Source organism: Gopherus flavomarginatus, chromosome 3 (genome assembly GCF_025201925.1).
Source record: "Gopherus flavomarginatus isolate rGopFla2 chromosome 3, rGopFla2.mat.asm, whole genome shotgun sequence".
Lineage (NCBI taxonomy): Eukaryota > Metazoa > Chordata > Testudines > Testudinidae > Gopherus > Gopherus flavomarginatus.
In genome coordinates this window covers 100,993,671-101,020,688 of record NC_066619.1, presented here as the reverse complement: position 1 = coordinate 101,020,688, position 27,018 = coordinate 100,993,671, and the positions used below count along the sequence as shown (strand labels likewise).

Sequence of the window (27,018 nt, the reverse complement as noted above, 5' to 3'; positions counted from 1 at the left end):
TGGTGCCCAGAACTGGACACAAATTCTCCAGTTGAGGACTAATCAGCACACAGTAGAGCAGAAGAATTACTTCTCATGTCTTGCTTACAAGCACTCCCACTAATACATCCCAGAATGTTTGCTTTTTTTTTTTTTTTTAAACAGAGTTACACTGTAGACTCATATTTAGCTTGTGATCCATTATGACCCTTAGATCCCTTTCTGCAGTACTCCTTCCTAAGCAGTTACTCTCCATTTTGTATATGTGCAACTGATTGCTCCTTCCTAAGTGGAGTCCTTTGCATTTGTCCTTATTGAATTTCACCCTATTTACTTCATACTATTTCTCCAGTTTATTCCGATCATTTTGAATGTTAATCCTACCCTCCAAAGCACTTGCAACCCCTCCTGGCTGGGTATCATCTGCAAACTTTATGAGTGTACTCCTGTCATAAACAGACAGTTAAGGGTTAATGTCTCTTTACCTGTAAAGGGTTAACAAACAGGGACCCAAACACCTGACCAGAGGACCAATCAGGAAACAAGATACTTTCAAATCTGGGTGGAGGGAAGCCTTTTGTTTGTGGGTTTTGGGTTTGTGCGTTGTTCTCTTGGGGTCCTGGACGGGACTAGAGGTGCAACCAGGTTTCTGCCAATCTCCCTGCTACAGTCTCTTATCTATTCAGAATAGTTAGTAAGTAAAAAAGGCAGTTATAGTCTTTTAACTTGTTTTTCTTATTTGCAGATGTGTACTTGCTGGAAGTAGCTTAAATTGTGTTTCTGCTGGAGAAAGCTTCTTTCTATTGTCTATAAGCTAAAAAAACCCTGTATATGGACCATCTTGATTACAGAGACAATTTTTATGTTTTTCCTTCTTTATTAAAGTTTTCCTCTTTTTTTCCTAGAATCTAATTGATTTTTTTTTGGTTATCTTTTGTAAGACTCCAGGGAAGGGAGTCTGCATTCACCAGGGAATTGGTGGGAGAAAGGAAAGGGAGGAGGGAAGAAAAACCTGCTTTCTGCGTTTATCTCTGTATCTCTCTCCGGGGAAGAAGGGAGGGGGAAGGGGTGATTCAAGGAGTTGAATCACGGTGGTCTCCTAGTGTACTCAAGGCGGGAAAGAGCTGGGAGGAAGAAAAGGAGGGGGAAGGGAAATGGTTCATTCCCCTTTGTTGTAAGACTCAAGGAATTTGGGTCTTGGGGCCCCCAGGGAAGGTTTTGGGGGAGACCAGAGTCTATCAGGCGCTCTACTCTAAGTCCTGATTGGTGGCAGCGGTACAGGATCTAAGCTGGTAATTAAGCTTAGGGGAATTCATGCTAGTACCCAAATTTTGGACGCTAAGGTCCAGGTTTGGGAATTATACTACAACAACTCCCTATGCCATTGTCTAAATTACTCAAAATACTGAACAGCACCGGATCCGGAACTGATCCCTGCACGATTCCACTCAATATGCCCTTCCAGTTTGACTGTGAAACACTGAGAACTTCTCTCTGGGAGCGGTTTTCCAACCAGTTATGTACCCACCTTATAGTAGCTCCATTTAGGTTGTATTTCCTAGTTTGTTTATGAGAAGGTCATGAGAGATAGTATCAAAAGCCTTACTAAAGTCAAGATATACCAAATCTATCGCTTCCCCCCATCCACAAGGCTTGTTACCCTGACAAAGAAAACTATTAGGTTGGTTTGACACAGTTTGTTCTTGACAAAAGCATGCTGACTGTTACTTATGACATTATCTTCCAAGAGTTAGCAAACTGATTGCTTAATTATTTGCTTCATTATCTTTCCGAGTACTGAAATTAAGATGACTGGTCTGTAATTCCCCCAGTTGTCCTTATTTCCCTTTTTATAGATGGGCACTATATTTGCCCTTTTCCAGTCCTCTGGAATCTTTCCCAACTTCCATGACTTTTCGAAGATAATCACTCATGACTCAGATATCTTCTTGGTCAGCTCCTTGAGTATTCTAGGATGTATTTCATCAGGTCCTGGTGACTTGAAGACATCAAACTTATCTGAGTAATTTTTAAATTGTTCTCTTCCTATTTGAGCCTCTGAGCCTACCTCATTTCCACGGGCATTCACTATGTTAGACATCCAATTGGTACTAACCTTTCATAGACTCACAGACTTAAGGTCAGAAGGGACCATTACGTCATCTAGTCTGACCTCCTGCACAATGCAGGCCACAGAATCTCACCCACCCACTCCTGTAACAAATCCCTAACCTACGTCTGAGTTATTGAAGTCCTCAAATCATTACTATTACTGCAGTTTACAAGGTCATCCAGATCTTCCTGTATGATATCCCAGTCCTTCTCTGCGTCAGCAATACCTCCCAGCTTTGTGTCATCTGCAAACTTTATTAGCACATTCCCACTTTTTGTGCCAAGGTCAGTAATAAAAAGATTAAATAAGATTGGTCCCAAAACCAATCCCTGAGGAACTCCACTAGTAACCTCCCTTCAGCCTGAAAGTTCACCTTTCACTATGACCCACTGTAGTCTCCTCTTTAACCAGTTCCTTATCCATCTTTCAATTTTCATATTGATCCCCATCTTTTCCAATTTAACTAATAATTCCCCATGTGGAACCGTATTAAATGCCTTACTGAAATCAAGGTAAATTAGATCCACTGCGTTTCCTTTGTCTAAAAAATCTGTTATCTTCTCAAAGAAGGAGATCAGGTTGGTTTGGCACGATCTACCTTTTGTAAAACCATGTTGTATTTTGTCCCAAATACCATTGACCTCAATGTCCTTAACTACTTTCTCCTTCAATTTTTTTTCCCCAAGACCTTGCATACTACAGATGTCAAACTAACAGGCCTATAGTTACTCGGATCACCTTTTTTCCCTCTCTTAAAAACAGGAACTATGTTAGCAATTCTCCAATCGTATGGTACAACCCCTGAGTTTACTGATTCACTAAAAATTCTTGCTAATGGACTTGCAATTTCATGTGCCAGTTCCTTTAATATTTTTGGATCAAGATTATCTGGGCCCCCCGAATTCAACAAAAAAGTAATTTAGCACTTCTGCCATTTCCAAAATTTTCTGTTCTCTCTCCCTCTCCCCCATTGACTAACAGGCCTCTCCTCTTCCTGCGTCCTCTTGCATCTAATGTATTTATAGAATGTTTTCTTGTTACCCTTTATGTCTCCAGCTAGTTTAATCTTGTTCTGTGCCTCGGTCTTTCTAATTCTGTCCCTACATCAGTGGTTCCCAAACTTGTTCCACCGTTTGTGCGGGGAAAGCCCCTGGTGGGCCGGGCCGGTTTGTTTACCTGCCGCGTCCGCAGGTTCAGCTGATGGCAGATTCCAGTGGCCACAGTTCACTGCTCCAGGCCAATGGGAGCTGCTGGAAGCAGTGGCCAGTACATCCCTCGGCCCACACAAGGGCGGAACAAGTTGGGGAACCACTGCCTTACATATATGTGTTACTTGTTTATATTCCTCCTTTGTAATCTGATGTAGTTTCCAGCAGCAGGAGAGGTAAGTTGTATACAAGATTCTCCACCCAAAAGAGAAAGGCGTCCCTCAGAGCACAGCACTCCAAACCTCTCCTTGAGCAGAATATTGTACTGACTGCAGTGGCGAAGAGATCTGTTTCTGGAAATCCCCAGTTACGAAATATCTGTCTCAGTATGGATTTCTCTGTGTTTCCACTCAGTGAAGTGCCTGTTGAAACAGTCAGCTATGGTGTTTTAATTGTATTTAATTTTAGGTTGCATTAACTGAGGAATAGCACGCAAGTCATGGGAGGTAATAGTTTTAATTGAGTAGGAAGACTAATCACAGCAGGATATCATGGGCTGTTCAGCAGTTCCATAATTTCATAGCCTCTGTGGAAAGGGGCATTTCAGTCCCCACTGGTGATTTATGCGGTACATACTAGCCCTACTGTCTCTCATTATGTGGGCACATTGTCCTTTTATCATGGGTAGGAAGCGCAGACAGGTGTATCTGATAGCTCTGAGCTCCAGAACATGGATGTGCAAAGAGGACTTTCGGGCAGTCCATCTGTCCTAGTTATTCCTGGCAATGAGCTCCAAGGACAGACGCGTCAGGAACTACTGCAAGAGCAAGTGGACGATAGTTGAATAGGACCCCCAAACACACTTTGCCTCGATTCTTCCAACACTCACAGGAAACTAGAATATGACAGGGGATCGAGAACAACTGTTTTGACTGTCTTTGTTGGGTGTGTATAAATTGACTTGAACCTGACTTGGAAGCAACGCAGATGCAGTCAAGAATGAAACATGACAAAGGTGCACACTGCCATACGCCCAAGAAGTTGCAGACATGATCTAGCAGTGACTTGAGGACTGATTTGAACCTGTGTGATTTCGGTGCAACGAGACTCATCTGGCAGATACAGATCACAGTGCCAATCAGATCTAGAAGGAGTAGGTTTGGGTGAGTGATAAATCTTACATCTTTTTGGCATATTCTCTGGAATGTGACCAGAGAGAAGCACCATCTGAAGATCTTTGCTCCTTCCTACTTCAGACAGGACTGAAGAGAAGACTCAGCTTGTTTTCAAGAAGTATGAGGTCTCCTACAGTAAGGGGGAACAGGGGCACAACAGAAAAAGTTTGAGGACCACTGCTATAGTAGATCCTGGGACTGAACTCAAACTGCTAATCCAAGTTAAAATCCAAAATGCCTTGTCTTCACTGCTTTTTTAACTCACTTTAAGAACAAATCTTTTTTGCAACAAAGATATCCTGAGAAATCAGAGGTGGTGGTGGGAGGGGTTTTTTTGGCTTGTTTGGAGTTTACACAAAGAGCTGCTAAATAAGACGGTTACTCACCTTTGTAACTGTTGTTCTTCGAGATGTGTTGCTCATATCCATTCCAATTAGTCCGAAGATTTTTACCCTAGCAACACTCGGTGAGTCGGCTGGGTCGCCCCCTGGAGTGGCGCCGCTACAGTGCCGGATATATACCGCTGCCGACCCAACGGCCTTTCAGTTCCTTTCAGTTCCTTCTTGCCGGCTACTCTGACAATGGGGAAGGAAGGCGGGTTTGGAATGGATATGAACAACACATCTCAAAGAACAACAGTTACAAAGGTGAGTAACCATCTTTTCTTCTTCGAGTGCTTGCTCATATCGATTTCAATTAGGTGATTCCCAAGCCTTACCGAGGCGGTGGGGTCGGAATGAGACGTTGCAGAATGCAAAACTGCTGAGCCAAAGGCTGCATCGTCTCTGGACTGCTGAACAAATGCGTAATGTGAGGCAAAGGTGTGAATCGATGACCAGGTAGCAGCGTGACATATTTCCTGGATGGGGACATAGGCCAGGAAAGCGACAGGTGAGGCTTGCGCCCGAGTAGAATAGGCGGTGAGATGGCTAGCCGGAATGTGAGCCAATTCATAGCATGCTCGGATGCACGATGTCGCCCAAGATGAAATTCGTTGGGAAGAGACCGGCATGCCTTTCATCCGGTCTGCCACCGCTACAAAGAGCTGAGGCGAACGTCGGAAGGGTTTGGTTCTCTCGATATAAAAGGCAAGAGCCCTGCGGACATCCAAGGTATGTAGTTGTTGTTCCCAACGCGATGAGTGCGGCTTCAGGAAAAAGACTGGGAGAAAGATGTCTTGATTGACATGAAAAGCAGACACCACCTTAGTAAGGAAAGAGGGGTGTGGTCGCAGCTGTACCGTGTCCTTGTGGAATACCGTATGTGGGAGATCCACTATCAAAGCCCGAAGCTCCAATACTCGTCTTGCCGAGGTGATAGCAATGAGGAAGGCTGTCTTCTAGGAGAGGTACAGCGGGGAGCAGGTGGCCAGAGGCTCAAAAGGGGCACCCATAAGCTTGGCTAGCTCCACGTTTAGATCCCAGATAGGGGTCGGGCGTCTGACTTGAGGGTACAACTGCTCCAATCCCTTAAGGAACCTGGAAACTATAGGGTGAGAAAAGATTGAACTGCCACTTTCCCCCAGGTGGAAGGCGGAAATAGCTGCCAGATGCACTTTTATAGAAGAGACCGCCAGGCCCTGCTCTTTCAGGGACTATAGGTAATCCAGGACAGTAGGGACAGATACCTGTCCAGGGACTAAGTTATTCTGAGAGCACCAGTAGGAGAAACGCTTCCATTTGGCGAGATACATCGTCCTCGTGAAGGCTTCCCACTGCCCAAGAGCACCTGTTGTACCGAGGCAGAGCAACGCAACTCAGACTGGCTCAGCCACACAGCAGTCATGCTGTGAGATGAAGGGATTGCAGGTCCAGATAGTGAAGCCTGCCGAAGTCCTGTGTTATGAGGTCCGGCCAGAGTGGCAGGGGGATCAGGTCTGCCACTGAGAGGTTGAACAACAGGGTGTACCAATGCTGCCTCGACCATGCTGGAGCAATGAGGATCAGGTGGGCTCTGTCCCTGCGGAGCTTGAGTAGGACTCTGTGGACGAGTGGAAACGGTGGGAAGGCATAAAGTAGGTGCCTCTTCCATGGGATCAGGAATGCATCTGAGAGGGAGCCTGGGGAGCGTCCTTGGAAGGAGCAAAACACTTGGCATTTCCTGTTCTCTCCGGAGGCAAAGAGGTCTATGTGGGGAAAGCCCCACCTCCGGAAAACAGAATGGATAACGTCCGGACTAATCAACCACTCGTGAGACAGGAAGGATCTGCTGAGGTGATCTGCCAGAGTGTTCTGAACCCCTGGGAGAAAAGACACTACCAAATCGATAGAGTGGGCTATGCAAAAGTCCCAGAGGCGGATGGCTTCTTGACAAAGGAGGGAGGAGCGTGCTCTGCCCTGCTTGTTTATGTAAAACATGGCTGTTGTGTTGTCCGTGAATACTGATACACAATGGCCTTGTAGATGGTCCCGAAACACCTGGCATGCTAGACGGACTGCTCTCAGCTCCCTCACGTTGATGTGCAGCTCTTGGGGCAACCAGAGGTCTTGAGTGTGAAGGTTCGCGAGGTGGGCACCCCAATCCAGAGACAACGCATCTGTGGTTAGGGCCACCAAGGGTTGCGGTGGGTGGAATGGCATCCCTGCGCAGACCAGAGAGGGGTCTAACCACCAAGTGAGGGAGTCGAGAACCTTCCTGGGTATAGTGAGCACTGAATCCAGACTGTCTCTGTGTGGACAGTATATTGAAGCAAGCCAGGTTTGGAAGGGATGGAGACGTAGCCTCGTGTACTTGGTCACGAAGGTGCAGGAGGCCATGTGACCTACTAGGCCGAGGCAAGTGCGCACCGACGTTGTCGGAAAAGGATTGACGACTTCGAATTATCGAAGTCATTGTTTGAAAACGCGACTGGGGGAGGCAGGCAGGCTCTGGCCAGATTGGAGTCCAGAACAGCTCCGATGAAGTCTTTTCCCTGCGCGGGTGTCAGAGTAGACTTTTCTGAGTTGATCATGAGGCCTAGGCTCCCAAAGAGGTCTCTGACGATGCACAGGTGCTGCGATACTTGTGACTGGGAAGTCCCTCGAATGAGCCAATCGTCGAGATACGGGTAGACGTGTAATCGACGACGCCAGAGGGAGGTGGCTACTACAGCCATGCATTTCATGAAGACCCTTGGAGCTGTAGAAAGGCCAAAGGGAAGTACCGTGAACTGAAAGTGTTGGCGGTTGACCATAAAACGGAGGTACTGTTTGTGTGGTGGATAAATGGCAATGTGGAAATAAGCATCCTTCATATCGAGGGTGGCATACCAGTCTCCCGGATCCAGGGATGGGATGATGGTCCCCAGGGATACCACGCGGAACTTCAGCTTTATCAGGAATTTGTTGAGTTCCCGCAGGTCTAGGATCAGTCGTAGACCTCCCTTTGCCTTGGGGATTTAGAAGTAGCGGGACTAGAACCCCTTGCCCCTCATATCTTTGGGCACCTCCTCTATGACTCCCAGTTTTCGGAGCGTCTGGACCTCTTGTAAGAGGAATTGCTTGTGAGAGGGGTCCCTGAAGAGGGACGGCTAGGGAGGGTGGGTGGGGGGGTTGAAACAAACTGGAGGTGGTATCCCATTTCCACCGTGCGGAGGACCCAACAATCTGAGGTTAGCTGGGACCAGGCAGGGAGGAAATGGGAGAGGCGGTTGAAAAAGGAGGGAGAAGGATCAAAAGTTTTGCTTGGGCCCCGTTGGTGGTTTAGGAGGCACTTGACTTTGGGTTCCTTGAGGGCCAGACTGCCTCCACCGATTCCTCCTGCCACGCCTTCTGGTAGCGTCCAGATGCGGCCTAGTCTGGTTGTAAGGGCAGTGTGGCTGGGGCCGGAACGACCTTCGTTGGGTCACTGGTGTGTGCATACCCAGCAAGCGCATTATGACACGATTGTCCTTCAGACTTTGCAACCTGGGGTCGGTTTTGTCTGAGAAAACACCCTGGCCCTCGAAGGGTAAATCCTGAATGATCTGCTGCGATTCAGGGGGAAGGCCTGAAGCCTGGAGCCAGGAGACATGCCTCATCGTCACTCCGGATGCCAGAGTTCTGGCAGCCGAGTCCGCTGCATCCAGAGAGGCCTGGAGGGAGGTTCTTGCTACCTTTTTACCCTCTTCAAGTAGGGCCGTAAACTCTGGACGGGACTCCTGGGGAAGAAAATCCGTAAACTTCCCCATGGACACCCACATATTAAAGTTATACCAACTTAGGAGGGCTTGTTGGTTTGCCACCCTAAGTTGGAGGCTCCCAGCCGAGTATATTTTGCGTCCTAGGAGGTCCATGCGTCTAGTCTCCTTCGCCTTAGGAGCTGATGCTTGCTGGCCATGACACTCCAGTTTGTTCACTGATTGGACAACCAGAAAGCAGGGAGGTGGGTGGGTGTAGAGATATTCGCATCCCTTTGGGGGGATCACATATTTCCTCTCTACTCCTTGTAGGTGAAATTGAAGCTGGGGATTGCCAAATGGTGTCCGCATTGGCTTGTATAGTGCGGATGAATGGGAGAGCCATTCTAGTAGATGCATCAGCCGATAAGGTGTCCACGACCGGGTCCTCTATTTCAGTGACTTCCTCCATCTGCAAGTTCATATTCTGAGCCACCCGCTTCAAGAGGTCTTGATAGGCCCTGAGATCGATTGGGAGGGCCTGAGGAGGATGTTCCTGCTACCGCCTCATCAGGTGAGGAGGAGGAGGAGAGGCCCGGGACGAACGGGTCCTGAGGTGGGTCGTGTACTTGAGGGGTGTCATCTGCATCAGGTGGAACCTCGGTGACTGCAGATGGAATTGGAGCCTCGTCCATGCCCATAGAGGGAGGGCGGCTCACTGTCGCCTCTGGTACCCGGTGTTCTGATGGGGCCAGCCATTGAGCCACTGATGGGGCACCTTGGGCCTGGTGGTATGCCCATGGTGTCCAGAAGAACCAGTGATGAGGCCCTTGTTCATGGCTTTGTCTCTCCGGATACTGGCTGAGGACGTCAGAGTCACACTCCTGATGGTAGGCTGCACTGCCAGCCTGAGACGATACTGATGTGTGTCTCGAAGGCCACAGTGGTGCCGAGAGACCCTGGGAGGGCGCCACTGTTCTTGACGCTCGATCCCGGGGCGGTACCAGCGAGCAGTACTGGGAGCTATGCCGGTACCGCGAGAGAGACCAGGACCTTCTACTGTACCGGTGCCGGGAGGTCAACCAGGATATCGAGTCCCTTCGTCAGGAGCGACTGCAGGATACACGGTACCGAGACTGGTGCCGAGAGCCAGATCGGTACCAGGAGTATCTGTCCAGTGAACAAGATGTTGAATGTCGCCACAAGTGCGACTGGTACCGCAATGGAGAGCGGTGCCGGGACTACGAATGGCGCCAGGAGTGAGAATGACGTGATCAAGAGCGTCTGCAAAACCGTGATCTGGAATGACATCTCTCTGGTGGACCGACGGAAGGAGGCCTTACGAGGGCCAGCTTGCCGATGGTTTGAACAACCCACACCGGCAGTTGAGGACATATCGGCTCCGTCATAGCAATGAGCTCCCTTGCCGTAGAGAAGGTCTCTGGCGTAGAAGGGAGAGCAAGCTCAACCACAGCAGGAGCCGGGGAGCTGTCTGGCACCGGACTCAATGGCCCTTGTGGGACCAGAATTGACAGTGCCGCGTTAGGTGGACCTGCAATCTGCGGTGCCGGCGTCGATGGTGCCGCAGCGGATGACAGTGCCCGACAAACCATTTTAGACGAGCGCTCCTTCTGCGAGGCTGGAGTCGGAGCACTATGTCGTTTCCCAGTCGGGGAAAGGGAGCAGTGCCGAGGAGTCGGTGCCAGGACTACTTCTCGGTACCGGAGTGATCCAGTGCCAAAGGGGCGCTCCTTACCGAGACAGTCTGTTGGGCACTCGGTACCGATGTTGCAGGACTAAGTGCTGACTCCATGAGGAGCTGCTCCAATTGAAAGTCCCGCTCCTCCTTCGTCCTTGGTTTAAATGGTTTGCAAATGCGGCACTTGTCAACAAGATGGAATTCCCCTAGGCACTTGAGGCAGGAGTCGTGGGAATCCCCTATTGGCATTGGCTTTTGGCACGCTGAGCACGGTTTGAATCCCGGTTCCTTGGGCATGGGCCTGCCCCAGAGTGGAGGAAAGGGGCTAATCCCTTCAACTATATACACTAACTATGAATAGAAGTACTAACACTAACTATAACTACAAAAACTCAAACTATAAACACAGTAAAGAGCAAAGAAGCTAGGGATGTGGAGATCAGCAAAGCCGCGCTCCACAGCTCCAACAACCGTCACGGGCGGTAAGAAGGAACTAAAGGGCTGTTGGGTCGGCAGGGGTATATATCCGGCGCTATAGCGGCACCACTCCAGGAAGCAGCCCAGCCGACCCATCGAGTGTTGCTAGGGCAAAAATCTTCCGACAAGTGTGCACGCGGCATGTGCACATCTAATTGGAATCGGTATGAGCAAGCACTCGAAGAAGTAGTATCATTTCACTGTTTTCCCAAGCATAGTCCTGTCGGTCTGCCACCCACCCAACAATAGGGGAGAACAGCTGGGTTTTTTGGGTATGGGGTTTCAAAAGAAGAAAACATTATTCATAAAAGCACAAAAAATGGTAACATTTCTGGGGCAAGGGTGATACCAGACACTACTTTTAATTCTATTTTCCAAAGTTTGACTGGTTCAGCAGGATTGTGCATCTTTGAATACATGGAAAGGCAAAAAAAGATTATCTAACTGCTATATAAAGAGCTTATGACTGTTCCTCATACAAAAAAACTGTATCATTGCCATCACTTTAGGGCTCTCTGTAAGCTTTTTTCTTACTTCCCATTGGACTCACTGACTTAGGCAAGAGACCATTCAAGACTTTTTCTCCCTCCTTTCCTCTTCCCTTCCAAAAAAGTTCATCTAGTTACTCGTTTTCACCACCTCCCCTCTTTTGGAGTACATTCTGGAATGGTGGCAGCTTCAACGCTATCATTTAAAATCTGAGCATCAGACTACAGTACTTAAATTCTAATTATGGTTAAAAAAAGAAAAAGTATAAGTGCGGTATCTACTTGGCATATAGTGGTTGCAATTTTGTGTGCAATTTAAATGCTAGCATCACATTTTGTAACAATTTGTGTTTGGTGGTACAGTAGTTCCGAGTGAGAAGTGAATTAAAAAGCTCTTCCTCAGTGTTGAAATCTGGGTCTAGGATTGGAACAGTGTATAAAGGGCTCAAGGGTGTGTTTAAACATTCCCAGTGGAGTGGGGGGCAGCTATTAACATGGAATATAGATACAAGGAAAACTTCTGGGACAGTTAGAAATGAGTTCTAGAAGCTGTCAGCCTCTGTATTTAGAATACTGGGATACTGACGATTCCTATGATTAATTCCAGCTATTAGAACGAGTAGGGCAATAGGATTTGTCTACACAGTGGGGCAATGCACGCTAAAGGGCATTCTAAAACACAAGAACATGTTGCACACTAACTAGACCACGTAGACCCTGCTGACACATACACAGTTCCATAGTGCATATTAACATAGCACTAATTCAACAGTAACACACACTGTGATGCTGGCAGACCAGGTGCCAGCTCAAGCCAGAGTCCAAGGCCAATTCACTTGTGTATTAGTCTAGATCAAAGTGATTGTTAAATGTATAAGAGTGTATTTGGAGTTTAAACTTCATGAAAACTAATGGAATGTTACTTGCATTGTTTTCAATTATTTATATCCTGTTATAATGTAGTAGCAAACATTTACATTGTGTGTACCCCTTTAATTAAATAACTCATCAAACAAGAAAGAAGCCTTGTGGAATGCAAATGAAGAACTTCAACAGAAAAGCCCTAATTTCAAAGCAAATGGTCATTGTGAGTGATGATCAGAGGTCAAAGACTAAAAATGCATTCCTCACTCTCCATAATCAATGAAAAAGTCCACATGGGTAGTGACACTGTCATTTTGTTTTCTGTGAGAAGCTGTAAGTATGGATTCAAGGAAACATCCTGGATTTCTGGACTATTTGGACTCTTACAGGAAGCGTATCAGATGCAAAGTGGAGATCCCCAGAGACTATCTGGGCACCTTGGCAGATTATTATATCACTGACACCATTTGGAATTACAAACTGTAACTCACCTGTGCATATATTTAACCTGCTTTAATCTCTCAATAACTCATTTCCTTTTCTTAGCTAACAAACCTTTAATTAGTTTACTAAAGAATGGATATCAGTATTGTCTTTGGTGTAATATCTAGAGTACCAACTGATCTGGGGTAAGTGACTGGTCTCTTGGAGCAACCTGATGTGATGTGATTTTTGGTTTAAGTGACCTTGTATCACAAAAAGTCCAGTTTGTCTGGGTGGCAAGATGAACTGGAGAATCTATGCTGTCTGTGACTCCATGGAAGACTGGTATAGAGATTTAGGAGTTTACATTTGTCACTGGCTTGATGAAATATAGTTACAGAACACACCACCAGCTTGGGGTATCTGTCCTGTTTTCTGATAGTCTGCCCTGAAGTATGCTCTCAGAGTTGTGAGTCAATCAAAGCAGCGTGACACATACTAGCGAACTTTCAATGCATACCAGCATGGTCTACACCAGAGGTTCTCAAATGTTCTCAGATGCATTCTGCAGAAGTGTGAGAAAGCAGAGTAGAGAGCGGTGGCTACTGGCCAGGTGCCAACACCCGAAAGCAGTGCTACTGTTACCCCAGAATTTGACATTCCTGAGTATACCCCAGAACTTGACAACACTGCAATCAATCATTTTGTATGTTCAGCCACTGCCAGCTGAAAACCAAATATCACATAGCAAGGAATAATCTTAGGCCTTTGTGGGATAAGGTCAGACAACTGCATATTTGCAGTTTGTTAATCAGAATGGGAGGATGGGATAGAAAGTTATGGAAGAGAGAGAGTGAATAGCGACCTTGGTTTTAGTTGCCCCTGATATATTGTTATGGCAAGAAATACTAGAAATGTCTTGAGATAATGAGCAGTTTGCTGAAATTAGGAGAACTGGTGACAAAGTAGAGGTTATTGTGCTGACCCACTAGGAGTCATGTGATTATGTGCTTGTCAGCTATAAAAGACAGGTAAAAATAAATACCTGGGAACAATCCAAGGGAGCCTTTCTTCGCACAAGGCACTGACATCTAAACTCCCCATCAGCTGGACGAAAAGAGGGCCCCTGGAGGCCCGGCTAGTGATCACTAGAAACCATCTCAGACAATGGGCAACTATATCTGGGGCATCCTAAACCTATTAGGTAGGTGTGTGTGTACTTATCTATATATCTAACAAATAGTTTTAAATAAGAGCATGCTTCCTTGTAGCAATCAATCACTTATCAGATGCACTGATTTATTCCTAGATTAATATTGTTATTGCTAGATTAATATTCTTTAAAACATGATGAGTGTACTGGATACTTTCAAGTATAAAACTGAATTACCTGCAAACTGAGATTCTGAAGTGAGACCCCAAATGACAGGGGATTATCTCGATTGGTGATCTAATAAGAGGAAACAATACAAAAAGAATTACTTAAAATCAGAATACATGAAGAAAAGGAAAAACAGTTTGCAACATGTGAATAATTGCCTGCACAATTATGCAGTCTTATTTTATGTACTTTGAACTCCAAATTTATATATTTACCAAATGCTCCTCTCTCATATTTATTTTGGTATTTTTTTTAGATATACATAAATCAATGCTACTTGATTTATTACACAGCATACATCCTTAGAAAAAACACAAAAACACAGATGAAAACTGCTGGAATGTTAGAAGTTCCCTCATAATGTGGAAAGTAGAAGGAGGGGAAAAGAAACTAACTAGGGGTCATCCACAATAACTGAAAATAATACACAAGAGCCTAATGTTCCATATATACAGAAGTACTTACATCATCTTCATATCGAACATGGATGTTGGAAATTTTCACCTGAAGATTTTTGATGACCTGAGTGACTAATTTTTCTACAAAAGTGTCTTGTTTCTCTTCTTTTCCTTTATCTAAATTGAAGCACAGATGATTACATATATTTTTGTTCAAATTAAGTATAAGAGTTAAATAAAACTGAATGGGAAATCATTTAAATATTATAAATTTTGTAACTGATTAGACTCCAAGAATCAAGAATGGTAGGAGCATAATACTTCCTAACTATAAAAGCCACATGCTGAAGTGATTCCATATACCAGAAGCTGTACTTGCTGCTATAATGCACTGTACTTGTATTAAACACTACCCTTCAGTTTCCTTTCATAATGTTTATATCACTGTCCTCTAGGGCCTCATCCTGCTTAAGTCGTCAGTGATGTAGTAAGGACCAAATTTTTAAAGGTATCTGAAAATGCAGACAGGTATCTAGAGAGGTTTTCAAAATCCTGCTGGGGTTAGGCATCTAGGGGGCCTTTCAAAAGCTGGCAGCATCTATCTACACCTTTAAGTGCCTAAATACCTTTCAAAAATCAAGTCCTAAATATCATCCCTCAACACCCAACAAATTTGCAGTAGAAAATAAAAAGGCACTCTATACGTTGTAGAATTAGCCTTTAGGGAGGCATTGCCACAAAGATACAAGGAGATTCTGTGTTGTTGGAGGCAAAATTAAATTTGCTTCATATGAGAGAAAAAGTGAGTTTGGCAGACAATTGTAAAGAAGGTGAATTGTATCTATTCATGTTTAGTTTTGAAACTTTATGCAGTAGATGTGTCCTGAAAGCCTGATAATGTGACTGAAGTACCAACTATAATAGCTGGACTATCCCTAGTGTCAATATTTATAAGTAATACAGAAACTTTGGAAATAAAGTAAATATTCTGCACAAAAAGGTACAGTAGTGAGTAGCCATCAGTTTTCTCAGCTACTAGTTAAGGGACATTAGTGAATTTACTATATGTTAGTGCACATAACTAAAACATTTTTAAAAATATTGGAAGGGCAGCAACTAATCTGCTAGAATCCATATTCAATTAGTTTAACATCAGGCTGTTTTTGAGTTAAAAGATCTAGCAATGCATACAGCCATATTTGTTTTTCCTCCTTACCCTGGTCAGCTATTTTCTGTTTTGCATTCTCTATTCTTTGTAGTTCCCTTTGCTTTGCTTCTAGGAGCTGTCTGTCTTCCTTTTCAGCATCATATTTTATGCCTACGTAAAGAAGGGAGAGAATGTTAAGACAAGTATATATATATATAAAGTTAAAATTCTGAAAACATCTTTGAGGATAATTTTGATGAAATAAAGAAATATCTCTTTTGAACATATTAAACAGAAAGATTTAATAATACAGTAAAAGAAAATCAAATATGAAAAATATAACTTGGGTCAGGCAACAGCAACTACTGGGAATAAGACTAATTGTATACATCATCTATTACTGTGATTTTTAAAATAGTATTACAATAAAATAAAGCTCAATGATATACAATTTTCCTCTCACTCAACTTACTGGCTGTAGGCACTATAAGCAAATAAACTCCATCCAGAACAGCCTCAACTGGTTGAGTATAAAGGTATTTCCAAGGGATTTGTAGATTAAGTTGACCTACAGTATATAAAAGAAAAGTTATAACAATATGTAATGAAATTTGACTCAAAAGTATGTTAGAAGGTTTAAAAAAAAAACAAAACTAAAATTGCCATAACACCGTCAAATGCATGTTAAGTACTTTTCAAAGCAAACAAAAAAGCAGTCTGTGACAAGTTTACAATCTTCAGATATATTATATTTTTTTTAGAAATAGCAACTAGCAGGGTAAACACATAAGAGTGGGAACAGGATGCAATGAGGAAAGAGAAGGCCAATAGTAACAGGACTGGACATTTTAGATATGCGCACATCTTGCTGGCTCAAAATATTTTTTAAGTATTTATTGTACCCTTTATGGAAAAAGTGCACTTAGGGATAAATTTCAATGAAGAAAAAATAATGGATTGAGATTCAGCACATTTCCTTATAAAATATATGCTTTTTCAATTCAATGATATTATAACAAGTAAGTCTTCTCCCCGGCCCTCAAAAAACCCACTGCCATGCCTAGTCTCTTTTAGGCAGTTTTATTTCTCAAACATAGGCAAAACAGTTCTTCAAGAACACGCAGGGCTATCACTCCCCAGCCTATTTTTCCCCCTTTATATCTCGGCCTCTCACAACCTCTCAGGCTGGGGTGAAGGCAGTGGTCCTTCACAGGAGGAAAGGCAGAGGACATTTGTTGTATGGGTTCCAGTTGTGAAGACAGGGGACTTGAGAGAGCAACTGGTGGCTACAGAATGAGAGCTACAGCTGATTCAGCAAGAAAAAGAGCAGCTGACCAGAGAACATCAAGTCACTCAAGACAGGAAGAAAGAAGTCGCCTGAACCTCATTGTCAGTGAACTTGAGAACTTAAGAATCTCTATGTGCAGACATGCTGAAGCCTCAGCGTGCAGAGAAGATGCCCTTCTCAAAGTCCTGGAGAAGATGATGTTATGAGGACAGTGCTCTGGGAGGGTATGACTGTAATGTTGGCTTTAAGGACTGTGCGGTATTTGGGGAATATTGATGTGTATGAATTTGTACGTAAGAGTTTATACCAAGTTTTTTGTGTTTTGGTTGGGGGGGAAGGGGCGGGGTGAAAGCAGTCCAGAAGGGCCTCGCACATCAAAAAAAAAACTGCCTGTGAGGAGTTGTTTTTTTTTAAAAGGGGGAGGGAGAAAGAGGTACAGTATGTCACAAGGTGGCTGGCTGCCTGTAACTTAAGTAGGTCCAGTCCCAGTTTCCAGAACAGGTGCTCCCAGTTGCGGCCAATTAAGGGAGCAATGTTGCATCCAGGGCTATGAAGGGTCAGAGACAGGCCCAGTGAGGGTGAACTGGCTGAGAGAGAGCCGGGAAGCTGCAGGAAGCAGAAGCAGCAGGACTGCCAGAGTCCCCTGGGAGGAGAGACAGTGACAGTCTGAAATGCAAAGGGTGAACTGAGGTACTGTTTTGTTTGTTTGAGTTTGGAAAATAAACCTGCCTAAAGGAAACAGAGCATGACAGTGAGTCCTTAGCAAACTGGGGAGAAGCCCTGCCTTATGACAGTCGCTAATTCCTGCCATGCAACAACCAGTCAATTTCTGTTCTGAGGAAACCTCCCAAAGTCATGCAACATGCTGCTGATGGGAAACCTGCTGAAGTGTTCGCACACTACAGGAGGCAGGAAAGAAAAAAAAAATTTAAATTATGTAGTTGTTGGGGTTTTTTTTTTTTAATATACAGTGTTTTTTATATTTTATACATTCTAAAATATTTGATAACTAGGCAAAACTTCCTTTTATTTTCCATGTTAGCATTCCCCCTTCCAGAGTTAAAATAAGAATGTCTTTTACAGGTATGAAGATATTTATTCCAGAATGCGTGAACTGATTCACATTCACTTACACACTGCAGAGCACCCTTTAGAAAATTAACTGCTTGAAATGCTTGAGGTCAGTTGTAAGAACAGAAAATACATTAGCAGGCTCTTGCTCCATTTATTACAAAGTAGTGAATGCTACAAAAATGCAACTTACCAATATGCCCTGCTTTTACTTTAAATGGTACATCCAGCTGACTCTGCAAAAAGAATATATTTAAAGAAAATATTTAGACCTATTTAAGCAATATATTGAATTTACCTTTATGTTTTCTTCCCATCTCCCCTCTTGGCAAAATTACACTACTATTCACTTAGCTCCAAACACAAAACATAAATTGAGAGCATATATTCTTTAATATCTTAGTATAGGAGTCTTTTCCAGATGTCTAACCATATTAAATGTCAACCATATTAGATTGAACATGTTTATTAGATCACGTTTAGGAGGAACGTGACATTTACTCTTCTTCAGACCGTTAAAACATTAGAGGCAGAATGTAAAAAGTTTGTAGTAGTTTTTTTGCTGCACTGGAATGCAACACTACCAGAATAGGAATATGTATCTGTGCTTACTTGAAAGTTTCCCTTCAAGTGATAAGGCCTACAAATTAGAATACGTAGGTCAGTCTGCTTGGAGCTTTAGAGCAGAACCAGCCCTGTCAGTCACTAGCAGCAAGGAAATACTCGGTCCTTTGATGTTTCCACAGAGTATTTGCTTGGTGTTTCCATGTGTACGGCCTGGTCTATACTACGCATTTAAACCGATTTTAGCAGCGTTAAACCAATTTAATGCTGCACCCGTCCACACAACGAGGCCCTTTATATCTATATAAAAGGGCTCTTTAAACCGGTTTCTGTACTCCTCCCCGATGAGAGGAGTAGCGCTGAAATTTGTATTACCATATCGGATTAGGGTTAGTGTGGCCACAAATCGACGGTATTGGCCTCCGGACGGTATCCCACAGTGCACCATTGTGACTGCTCTGGACAGCAATCCGAACTCGGATGCACTGGCCAGGTAAACAGGAAAAGCCCCGCGAACTTTTGAATTTCATTTCCTGTTTGCCCAGTGTGGAGCTCTGATCAGCATGGGTAGCGATGCAGTCCCAAATCCAAAAAGAGCTCCAGCATGGGCCATACGGGAGATACTGGATTTGATCACTGTATGGGGAGACAAATCTGTTCTATCACAGCTCCATTACAGAAGACGAAATGAGAAAGCATTTGAAAAAATCTCCAGGATATGATAGACAGAGGCCACAGCACAGTGCTGTGTGACAAGCGTAACAAAAAGCCAAAGAATCAAATGGATGCTCATGGAGGGAGGGAAGGGGGACTGAGGACTCCAGCTATTCCACAGCCCCTACAGTCTCTGAAAAGCATTTGCATTCTTGGCTGAGCTCCCAGTGCCTGTAGGGTCAAACACATTGTCCGGGGTGGTTCAGGGTATATGTCGTCAATTTACACCCCCCCCCCATCATGAAAGAACAGGGAAAAAAATCGTTTCTTGACTTTTTTATATGTCATCCTATGTCTACTGCATGCTGTTGGTAGACGCAGTGCTGCGGCAATGAATAGCAGCATCCTCTCCCCTCCCCTCCCCTCTGGCAGACGGTACAATATGACTGCTATCCATCGTCATCATCAGCCTGTGAGTGCTCCTGGCTGGCCTCAGGTGAGGTCGGCTGGAGGCGCCTGGGTAAAAATAGGAATAACTCCCGGTCATTCCCCGTAGATGGCACAGAACGACTGGTAATCGTCCTCATCATAGCAACTGGGGGCTGAGTTCCATCAGCCCCCCCCCCCTCCCTTTCATGTCTAAAGAAAAGATTCTGTACTGCCTGGACTATCATAGCAGCTGGAGGCTGCCTCCGCCTCATTTTATCTCACTAAAAAGTCAGTGTTCCTTATTCCTGCATTCTTTATGACTTCATCACACAAATGGGGGACACTGCCATGGTAGCCCAGAAAGGTTGGGGGAGAAGGGAATGAACGGGTGGGGTTGTTGCAGGGGCACCCCCTAGAATGGCATGCAGCTCCTCATTTCTGCGGGATCTGACACGGAGCGGTTGTGCTCTCTGGTTCCCTGATACACTGGTTCTCTAGTACACTTGCCCCATATTCTAGGCAGGACTGACTCTATTTTTAGATAAACCATAAAGGAGGGATTGACTCGGGGAGTCATTCCCATTTTTGTCTTTGCGCCCCCGGCCGACCTCAGCTAAGGCCAGTCAGGAGCACCCATGACAGCAGCAGACGGTACAGAAGGACTGATAACCATCTCTGCTACCCTGCAATGGCAAATGAATGCTGCTGTGTAGCACTGCAGTACTGCCTCTGTCAGCGGCATCCAGTACACATACGGTGACAGTGACAAAAGGCAAAACAGGCTCCATGGTTGCCATGCTATGGCCTCTGCCAGGGCAATCCAGGGAAAAAGGGCGTGAAATGATTGTCTGCCGTTGCTTTCACGGAGGAAGGAATGAGTGACGACATTTACCCAGAATCACCCGCGAAGCTGTTTTTGCACCATCATGCATTGGGATCTCAACCCAGAATTCCAATGGGCGGGGGAGACTGCAGGAACTATGGGGTAGCTACGGGATAGCTACCTACAGTGCAACGCTCCAGAAAACGACGCTAGCCTCGGTACATGGACGCACACCGCCGAATTAATGTGCTCAGTGTGGCCACGTGTACTCGACTTTATACAATCTGTTTTACAAAACCGGTTTATGTAAAATCGGAATAATCCCGTAGTGTAGACATACCCTAAATATACTGACAAGGAGTGAGAGTATTTCTGGATATAGGTTCCACTCTGCTTAACCCAATTTCTGCCATGTAAGTTATGATGTTCATCTCTCCATTGATGGGCAGTCCCCACAGTGGTAGGAAAGTATGCTCTTCCCAGAACAGAAGTTGATTTTTTCTCTGGAATAGCATTGATCATGTTTATTCCTAATTTATTTATAAACGCCCTAGCCTGTCATGACTGTCATGACCAGAGCAAGTCTGTTGGAAGAAAGAGTACTCCAAGACCTTAGTGAATCTTTTGTGTTCCAGCTGGTGGGTATTATGATTTTTTCTTCTGATACCTATTTCCTGGACTGAACTGGGACCTGAAAAGCTCCCTCTATTAACCCCAGCTGGCAACTACCATAAGGATTACTTTGCCTAGTTTATTAATTAATCCCTCCAACAAAATCTGGTTCTCTGCACTCACCAATTGAGGGAGCTGAGAATATTCCCTGAACCCTGTCAACAGATGTGACAGGATAAGATATTGAAGACTTCTGCCGGCTGTTCCACTAGCTCAGTGGTCCCCAACCTTTTCATCTGGCAGGCACCAGATGAAGGACCATGGCGGCGGTCGAGCATCTGCCAAAATGCCACCAAATTTCGACGGCGACGCCTCTCAATGACGCCGCTTGTCAGCGGCAAGGGAAGTCATCGAGAGGCATCACTGCCGAAATGCCATCGAAATTCAGCAGCATTTCGGTGGATGCTCAACCGCCGACCAAGACGCGGGCGCATTTAGATGCACCCGCAGGCGGGCACCGTGTTGGGGACCCCTGCACTAGCTGGTCAATATATCTCTGTTCTCTTCATGTGTCAAGCCAAGAGCATAAAAGGATGTGTCCACCACTGTCCTCTCTGTACCTTCGCATCACCGCATACAATGTCCAAAGTACTGAGGAAGGTGGGAGGGTCATGTAAAGTATGTGAGCAACACATCTCAAAGAACAACAGTTACTGTACAGGTAAGTAACTATTTCTCCTTCAAGGGATTGTGCATGTATGTATTCCACTGTAGGTGACTCATCAGCAATTACCTTACAGGTCCTTGGCCCTTGGATCACTTGAACAGACTAAACACCAGCTTCCCAGAGCTGGCATAGCATCTTCAGGCTTGAGTGACAGCATTATGTCTGGAAAAAGTTTGTACAGACTACCATGTTGCTGGTTTGCAGATATTCACAATAGGGATGTTGTCTGAAGGCTGCACTACCACCATCTGCTCCATGGAAGGAGAGACGCCTGAAATTCCTATTTAGCGGCATGAAGCAAGGCTGTCTCGAGCCCCTTCATTTTCAACTTAGCCATGGAGTCGCTCATTCGAGTAATCTCCAGCGGTCTGACAAGATCTCTTTCTAAGCACAGACAAAATGAGATAGTTGTCTCCCAAAGGAGACATGGTCAGTATTGAGCATGATCAAGCAGTCAAAAAGGACTACTTGGAGGTTGAGGCTGTCTGGTTAAAAGAACCTCTAGACCAGTAGTCTCCAAACTTTTTTGATAACGCACCCCATCAGTAAAAAAATTTTGAGCACATACCCCCTGCTGCACCAGCTCTAACATTTTTGCCAAAGCACACCCCACTTTGGAGACCACTGCTCTAGACAACATTGGCTGGCAACAATGGAGAGGTCTAGACCTCCTCTTGGTAGAATCGTCTGATCTCTGCTGGATCAAGGATCTATAACAAAGGTGAGGTCTAAAGTGCTCCTTTTTCATTGGCGTGCAAACTCCTAGTGAACAGAGTTTTTCACAGGAGTCCTTTACAGTGCACACAGCACTGTCTGACTTTTGAGGGGAAGAAAGCTTGGATCCTACAAAGAGCAAATCTTCTATCATATTTTGCAGCCACTTCAGCTGACCTGAAGCTTGCAGCCACAAACACCACTTCCTGGAGATGGTGTGTGTATTGGACACACTTATATATTTCACTTTATGTGTGTGTGCACCCAATGCACTTGAAGGAAAACTGAGAAGAACTTCAGGGAGCAGGTCATTCCCCTACTACCAGTGATTCACAGGTCTGGTTCTACTTCCAACTGGAATAACTGCTAGTTGAAGTACCTATTGTATTAGATCTGTGGGCCATGGCACAATGAAGAATGAATCAGATCATTTTTTTTTGTTTGTTTTAAAGAAAGTCAGATACTGAGCTCATAAAGGAAAATTTAACTTGTCAATCTGCTTCTTTGATGAAAGTCACCTGAGGGATATCAGTCCTGGATTTTAGCTCTTCTGCATTAACTTAGATGGAATATAGGTGCCTAGATTGTCAAAGGCGTTAAATAAGATCTGGGGTTTGGTTTACAGAGATCTCAGCCTGCTTAATACCATGGAAAACGCACCATTAGAAATCCTCTTACGCTTTTATTAAAGATAAAGATAAAGAAAAAAAAGGAAAAACAATTAAAGCAGTTGAAATGTAAAATATTAAGTAAGGCTTTCAGCTTAACAGCATCCCTTGTTCCCTTTCCCTTTAGCGGGAGACAGTTATCAGAAGAGGAAAAAACCCTTTTTTGACAGTCTCTTAGACACCATCTAAGATGGTAATAACTGTCCTTTCTGGGGAAAAAGAGCAATTAGTTGAGAGAGGCTGCTGCTGCTAAGGTCTGATCCAGTTTCCTCTCAGGTGGTCTTCTGTATTCAGCTGGACCCAGTAGAAGTGGTGATGTCTTCTGGGTCCCCTCTCTGGCCTAGTCTGGTCAGGACATCTCTCTGGGTGACCAAGGCCTGGAGTCCAAGTAGACAGTGGAAAGAGTGGCCATGAAGGTGACATTTGTTCCAGGAGCCATTTTTTCTCCCAAAAACTCTAAAGACCCCCCAAAGGGAATACTGGGTGGAACAGCCAATCCCCTCATTATATTGTCCACCAATCAGGCCTAGTTTCCAACATACTAATTCTGGTTCCACACTCTTTCCTTATTTACCAAGCATGATCTTAACACAGCCCTTGAGTTATATCTGTACGCCTTTTTGTTTGGACTAATTCAGTCTCTCTCCCTTTCATATTTTTTTCTATTATAGGTTATTGTGACATCTTAAGAACTTTCACATTCTTTTTACAGTTGAGTAAATCTGTAGCCCAATTATCACAATAAGCCCTTAGTGCAAGGCTATTAGAAATTCCTTAGGTTTTAAGATTTTTTTTTTTTAAAACTAGCCAGATTCGCTGAAAGGCAGGGTTACAGAAATAAAAACGTTATCCAATAAGGCATCATTGGGTGAAGGGCTGAAGCAACAGCCAACGAGGCACAGTTTCCCATAGCAAGTTCCTTCATAGATGTATCTCAAGAAGAAACTGACTAATATTCAGAGGGCAATATTTACAGTCTGCAGGAAGTCTGGATCAAGTTCTCTCTCACCACCACTGTTTTGAGAGATTCAAAAAGTATTTTAAAAAAAACAGAAGTTCCACCAGTTTCTTCCTAAAGTGCAGAACATCAGGAGCAACTATTCAGTGCAAAATATTTCTTGACATAAATGCCAACTGTATAGTTTAATACTTTATAATATTTCACATTATACTCAAAATGCTTATTTTTTGAAAATTAAGACTATGGGACTCAGTTAAATTAACACAGTTTTCATGCAACAAAAATCTATTCTGTCACGCTTGGGAGAAAATTTAAAACGTTATTTATTGTGACACAAGTTGAAAGCGCTGGAAAATAAGCCCAACGCCTTCAAACAAATTCCAACATTCCTGGAACAGGGTGATGCTAAGTGAAATAACCCTCTGAGTATATTGCCAAAATTATTTGAGTAATTCCTGGATTAAAATTTTTGACCATGTATTGTCCATACAAAAGGTCTCATTTTTCTCACTCTAACCTTCTGAGACATGCTTAGGGAAATCTAAGACTTTGGGCTGTTTTTAAATTTTCTGCTGTGATTGTGCAAAACTTTAAATTAAAAAAAGGTTTCTATGACATGAACATGTTTTAATATTTCCTGATGTGCTCAGGAGATTCTATTCTCTATATTTTAATATTAATCTCAAATAGTGTTTTACTAGATCAGGGGTAGACAACCTATTGCACAGGTGCCGAAGGCGGCACGCAAGCTGATTTTCAATGGCACTCACACTGCCTGGGTCCTGGCCACCAGTCTGAGGGGCTCTGCATTTTAATTTAATTTTAAATGAAGCTTCTTAATCATTTTAAAAACCTTATTTACTTTACATACAACAGTAGTTTAGTTATATATCACAGACTTATAGAAAGAGACCTTCTAAAAACGTTAAAAATGTATTACTAGCACGCGAAAACTTAAATTAGAATGAATAAATGAAGACTCGGCACACTACTTCCAAAAGGTTGCCAACCTCTGTACTAGATTATGTGCTTGACAAACTGTGTTCTATCCAGCAAAGCTTTATTATTTATAAAGCTAAAAATATATTTTTAGATCGGACTTGTAACTATCATTCAAGCTTCCTCATGAAATTTTTTTCAAATGGCGTCTCAAATAATAGTAACAGAGCAGTCCATAAAAATGAAAGAACAAAGAACTTTTGAAGGTTTTTCAGAAGACCAAAGCAATTCATTTCTTGAGCTGAAAGATGTCTGCTTACTATTCTAGCTAAAAATCAACCAACTTAATCCTTATATGTCACTTTAAAAGTGTAATATACTATACAAACAACTATTTTCACAACAGTGGTAACATTTTCTCATTTTTGCTTGCTTTGAACTTACCAGTGCATTTTCCTTTATTTCAAGATTCTTAAGTGCTACAGCTCCTAAAGGGAAAAATTAAAAGGGTTAAAAGCTGTCTCAAAGCAGGTCTAGAATCAATGGGGACATGATCAAAAATATTAGCAGCCAGTCTGCAGTCGAACTGCCAATGAGACTAGCACCAGTGCTACAGCAACATCAGAAGATCTTCAGAGATGACTCTAAGTAAACAAGTTTAATGTGTCTTTACTAGCTCCTACTATTTTCACACAAAAGTTCTCTGAGACATGCTTTAAAGTATCAGAATTGCCTACAGAACTAGGTGTTACAAATTTCTATACAGAATATTGTGTGTCACTTGTTAACATACCAGAACGGATATTATTTAAAAAAAAAAAAAAAAAAAAGAAGGACGACTGAGTAAATTATTGGATCCTCTGTTACTGACTGAGGTGGTGACCAACAGGCCACTGAAGAAATGGAAGACTCTCACTGACTTTAGTAGATTTTAGATGATGCCCTAGTATCCAAAAAAGTCATAAAGTCTGAAATTGCATCTGTTAACAACAACCTGGGTAAACATCCATTTAACTGACTTCTATAAGCTTACAATTGATGTTCAAGTTTCCTACTACAGCAATTAAGTAAATCTAACTGTAAATGTCTTTAGGTGTGAATGTGCTCAGAAAAGTGACTACCTGAATAAATACAGAACATTGCTACTCAACAAATCTGTTGTCCGTGTATATACTAAGTTGTATCTGCTTACTTAGATAAGATTTTCCTGCTTTTCATTCCAGTTAACGCTGTAGAGGCAAAGCAACTATGAGAGTGTTAACTAGAGTCTTCACTGAGCTGCACATCTGTGCAACGCCATTTATGAGCAATGGACTTTAGTGTTGGCAGCATTCCCATCAGGCCCAAAGAACATTATTCAGCTCCAAACAAAGTTTATTATACCTTCTGAATTTGTACTTTCAGCATGATTCATTTTTCTTTATGCTTCAATCTGAAGAAAAGTGTACTAAATAATCTGTTTAAACAATCTGTGAAACTAAAAAGAAAATAGTCCACAAAGGGCAGAATCAAAACGAAGAAACAGATGAGGAAAGCACTGAGGACGCCGTGTGACTCAAGCTCACTGCATCTTCAGCAATAAAAAGCAACTGAAGGGCAGTTGAGGCCACTGCCCCCTTTATGCTCTTCTGCAGAGGGAGGCCAAGTGGCACCAGTGGACACTGCTGGCTAGGAATATATCACAGCTTGACACCAGGAACACCACATCCCACAAACAGGATTATGCAGAGGTCCCAGGAAGAAGAATTTGCTGTAATGCACTACATACAAATAAAGTAGATCAGTAGCTTGCCAGTGACTAGGAGATGCCCTACAGATTATGGACCTTTGTAAATTGTCAAGTAAACAAGAAAGCCATCAAAACAACGTTTATTTGGTTTGACATATGCAATTTAATATGAATTACTTGTGCCTCATAGTACACCAATAAATCTTCTAAACAACACTTTACAGATATAATGAAATCTGGTAATGATACTTCATTGCAGGGCTCAGGTAAAAATGCTAAATCTTCACTGAAGAGATGTCACCATTTCAAATGTGTGTATTTAAGAGACTGTATGAACTGTGAGTGTATCTGAATATTTATGTACTTTCCATCACGTCAAGCGCTTGTTTTGTTTTACATTTATGCTCCTCCATATACATCTATGCATAATGGCAACCTAAAGTTAAAAAGGCATTTTTATTTTAGTCTGTCT

The 27,018-nt window shown here is 43.6% G+C and overlaps 1 protein-coding gene across 1 annotated transcript in view; it reads right to left on the bottom strand.

Moving 5' to 3' along the window:
- VPS13A (vacuolar protein sorting 13 homolog A) overlaps positions 1–27,018 on the bottom strand; it is a 322,609-nt gene that overhangs the window by 284,392 nt on the left and 11,199 nt on the right. The window contains exons 2-7 of the mRNA XM_050945432.1: positions 25,262–25,305; positions 17,920–17,962; positions 15,840–15,935; positions 15,437–15,538; positions 14,288–14,397; positions 13,832–13,891 (exon numbers count right to left, since the gene is read on the bottom strand). Coding sequence (XP_050801389.1) covers positions 13,832–13,891; positions 14,288–14,397; positions 15,437–15,538; positions 15,840–15,935; positions 17,920–17,962; positions 25,262–25,305 — 455 coding nt within the window. The remainder of the gene's footprint in view (positions 1–13,831; positions 13,892–14,287; positions 14,398–15,436; positions 15,539–15,839; positions 15,936–17,919; positions 17,963–25,261; positions 25,306–27,018) is intronic.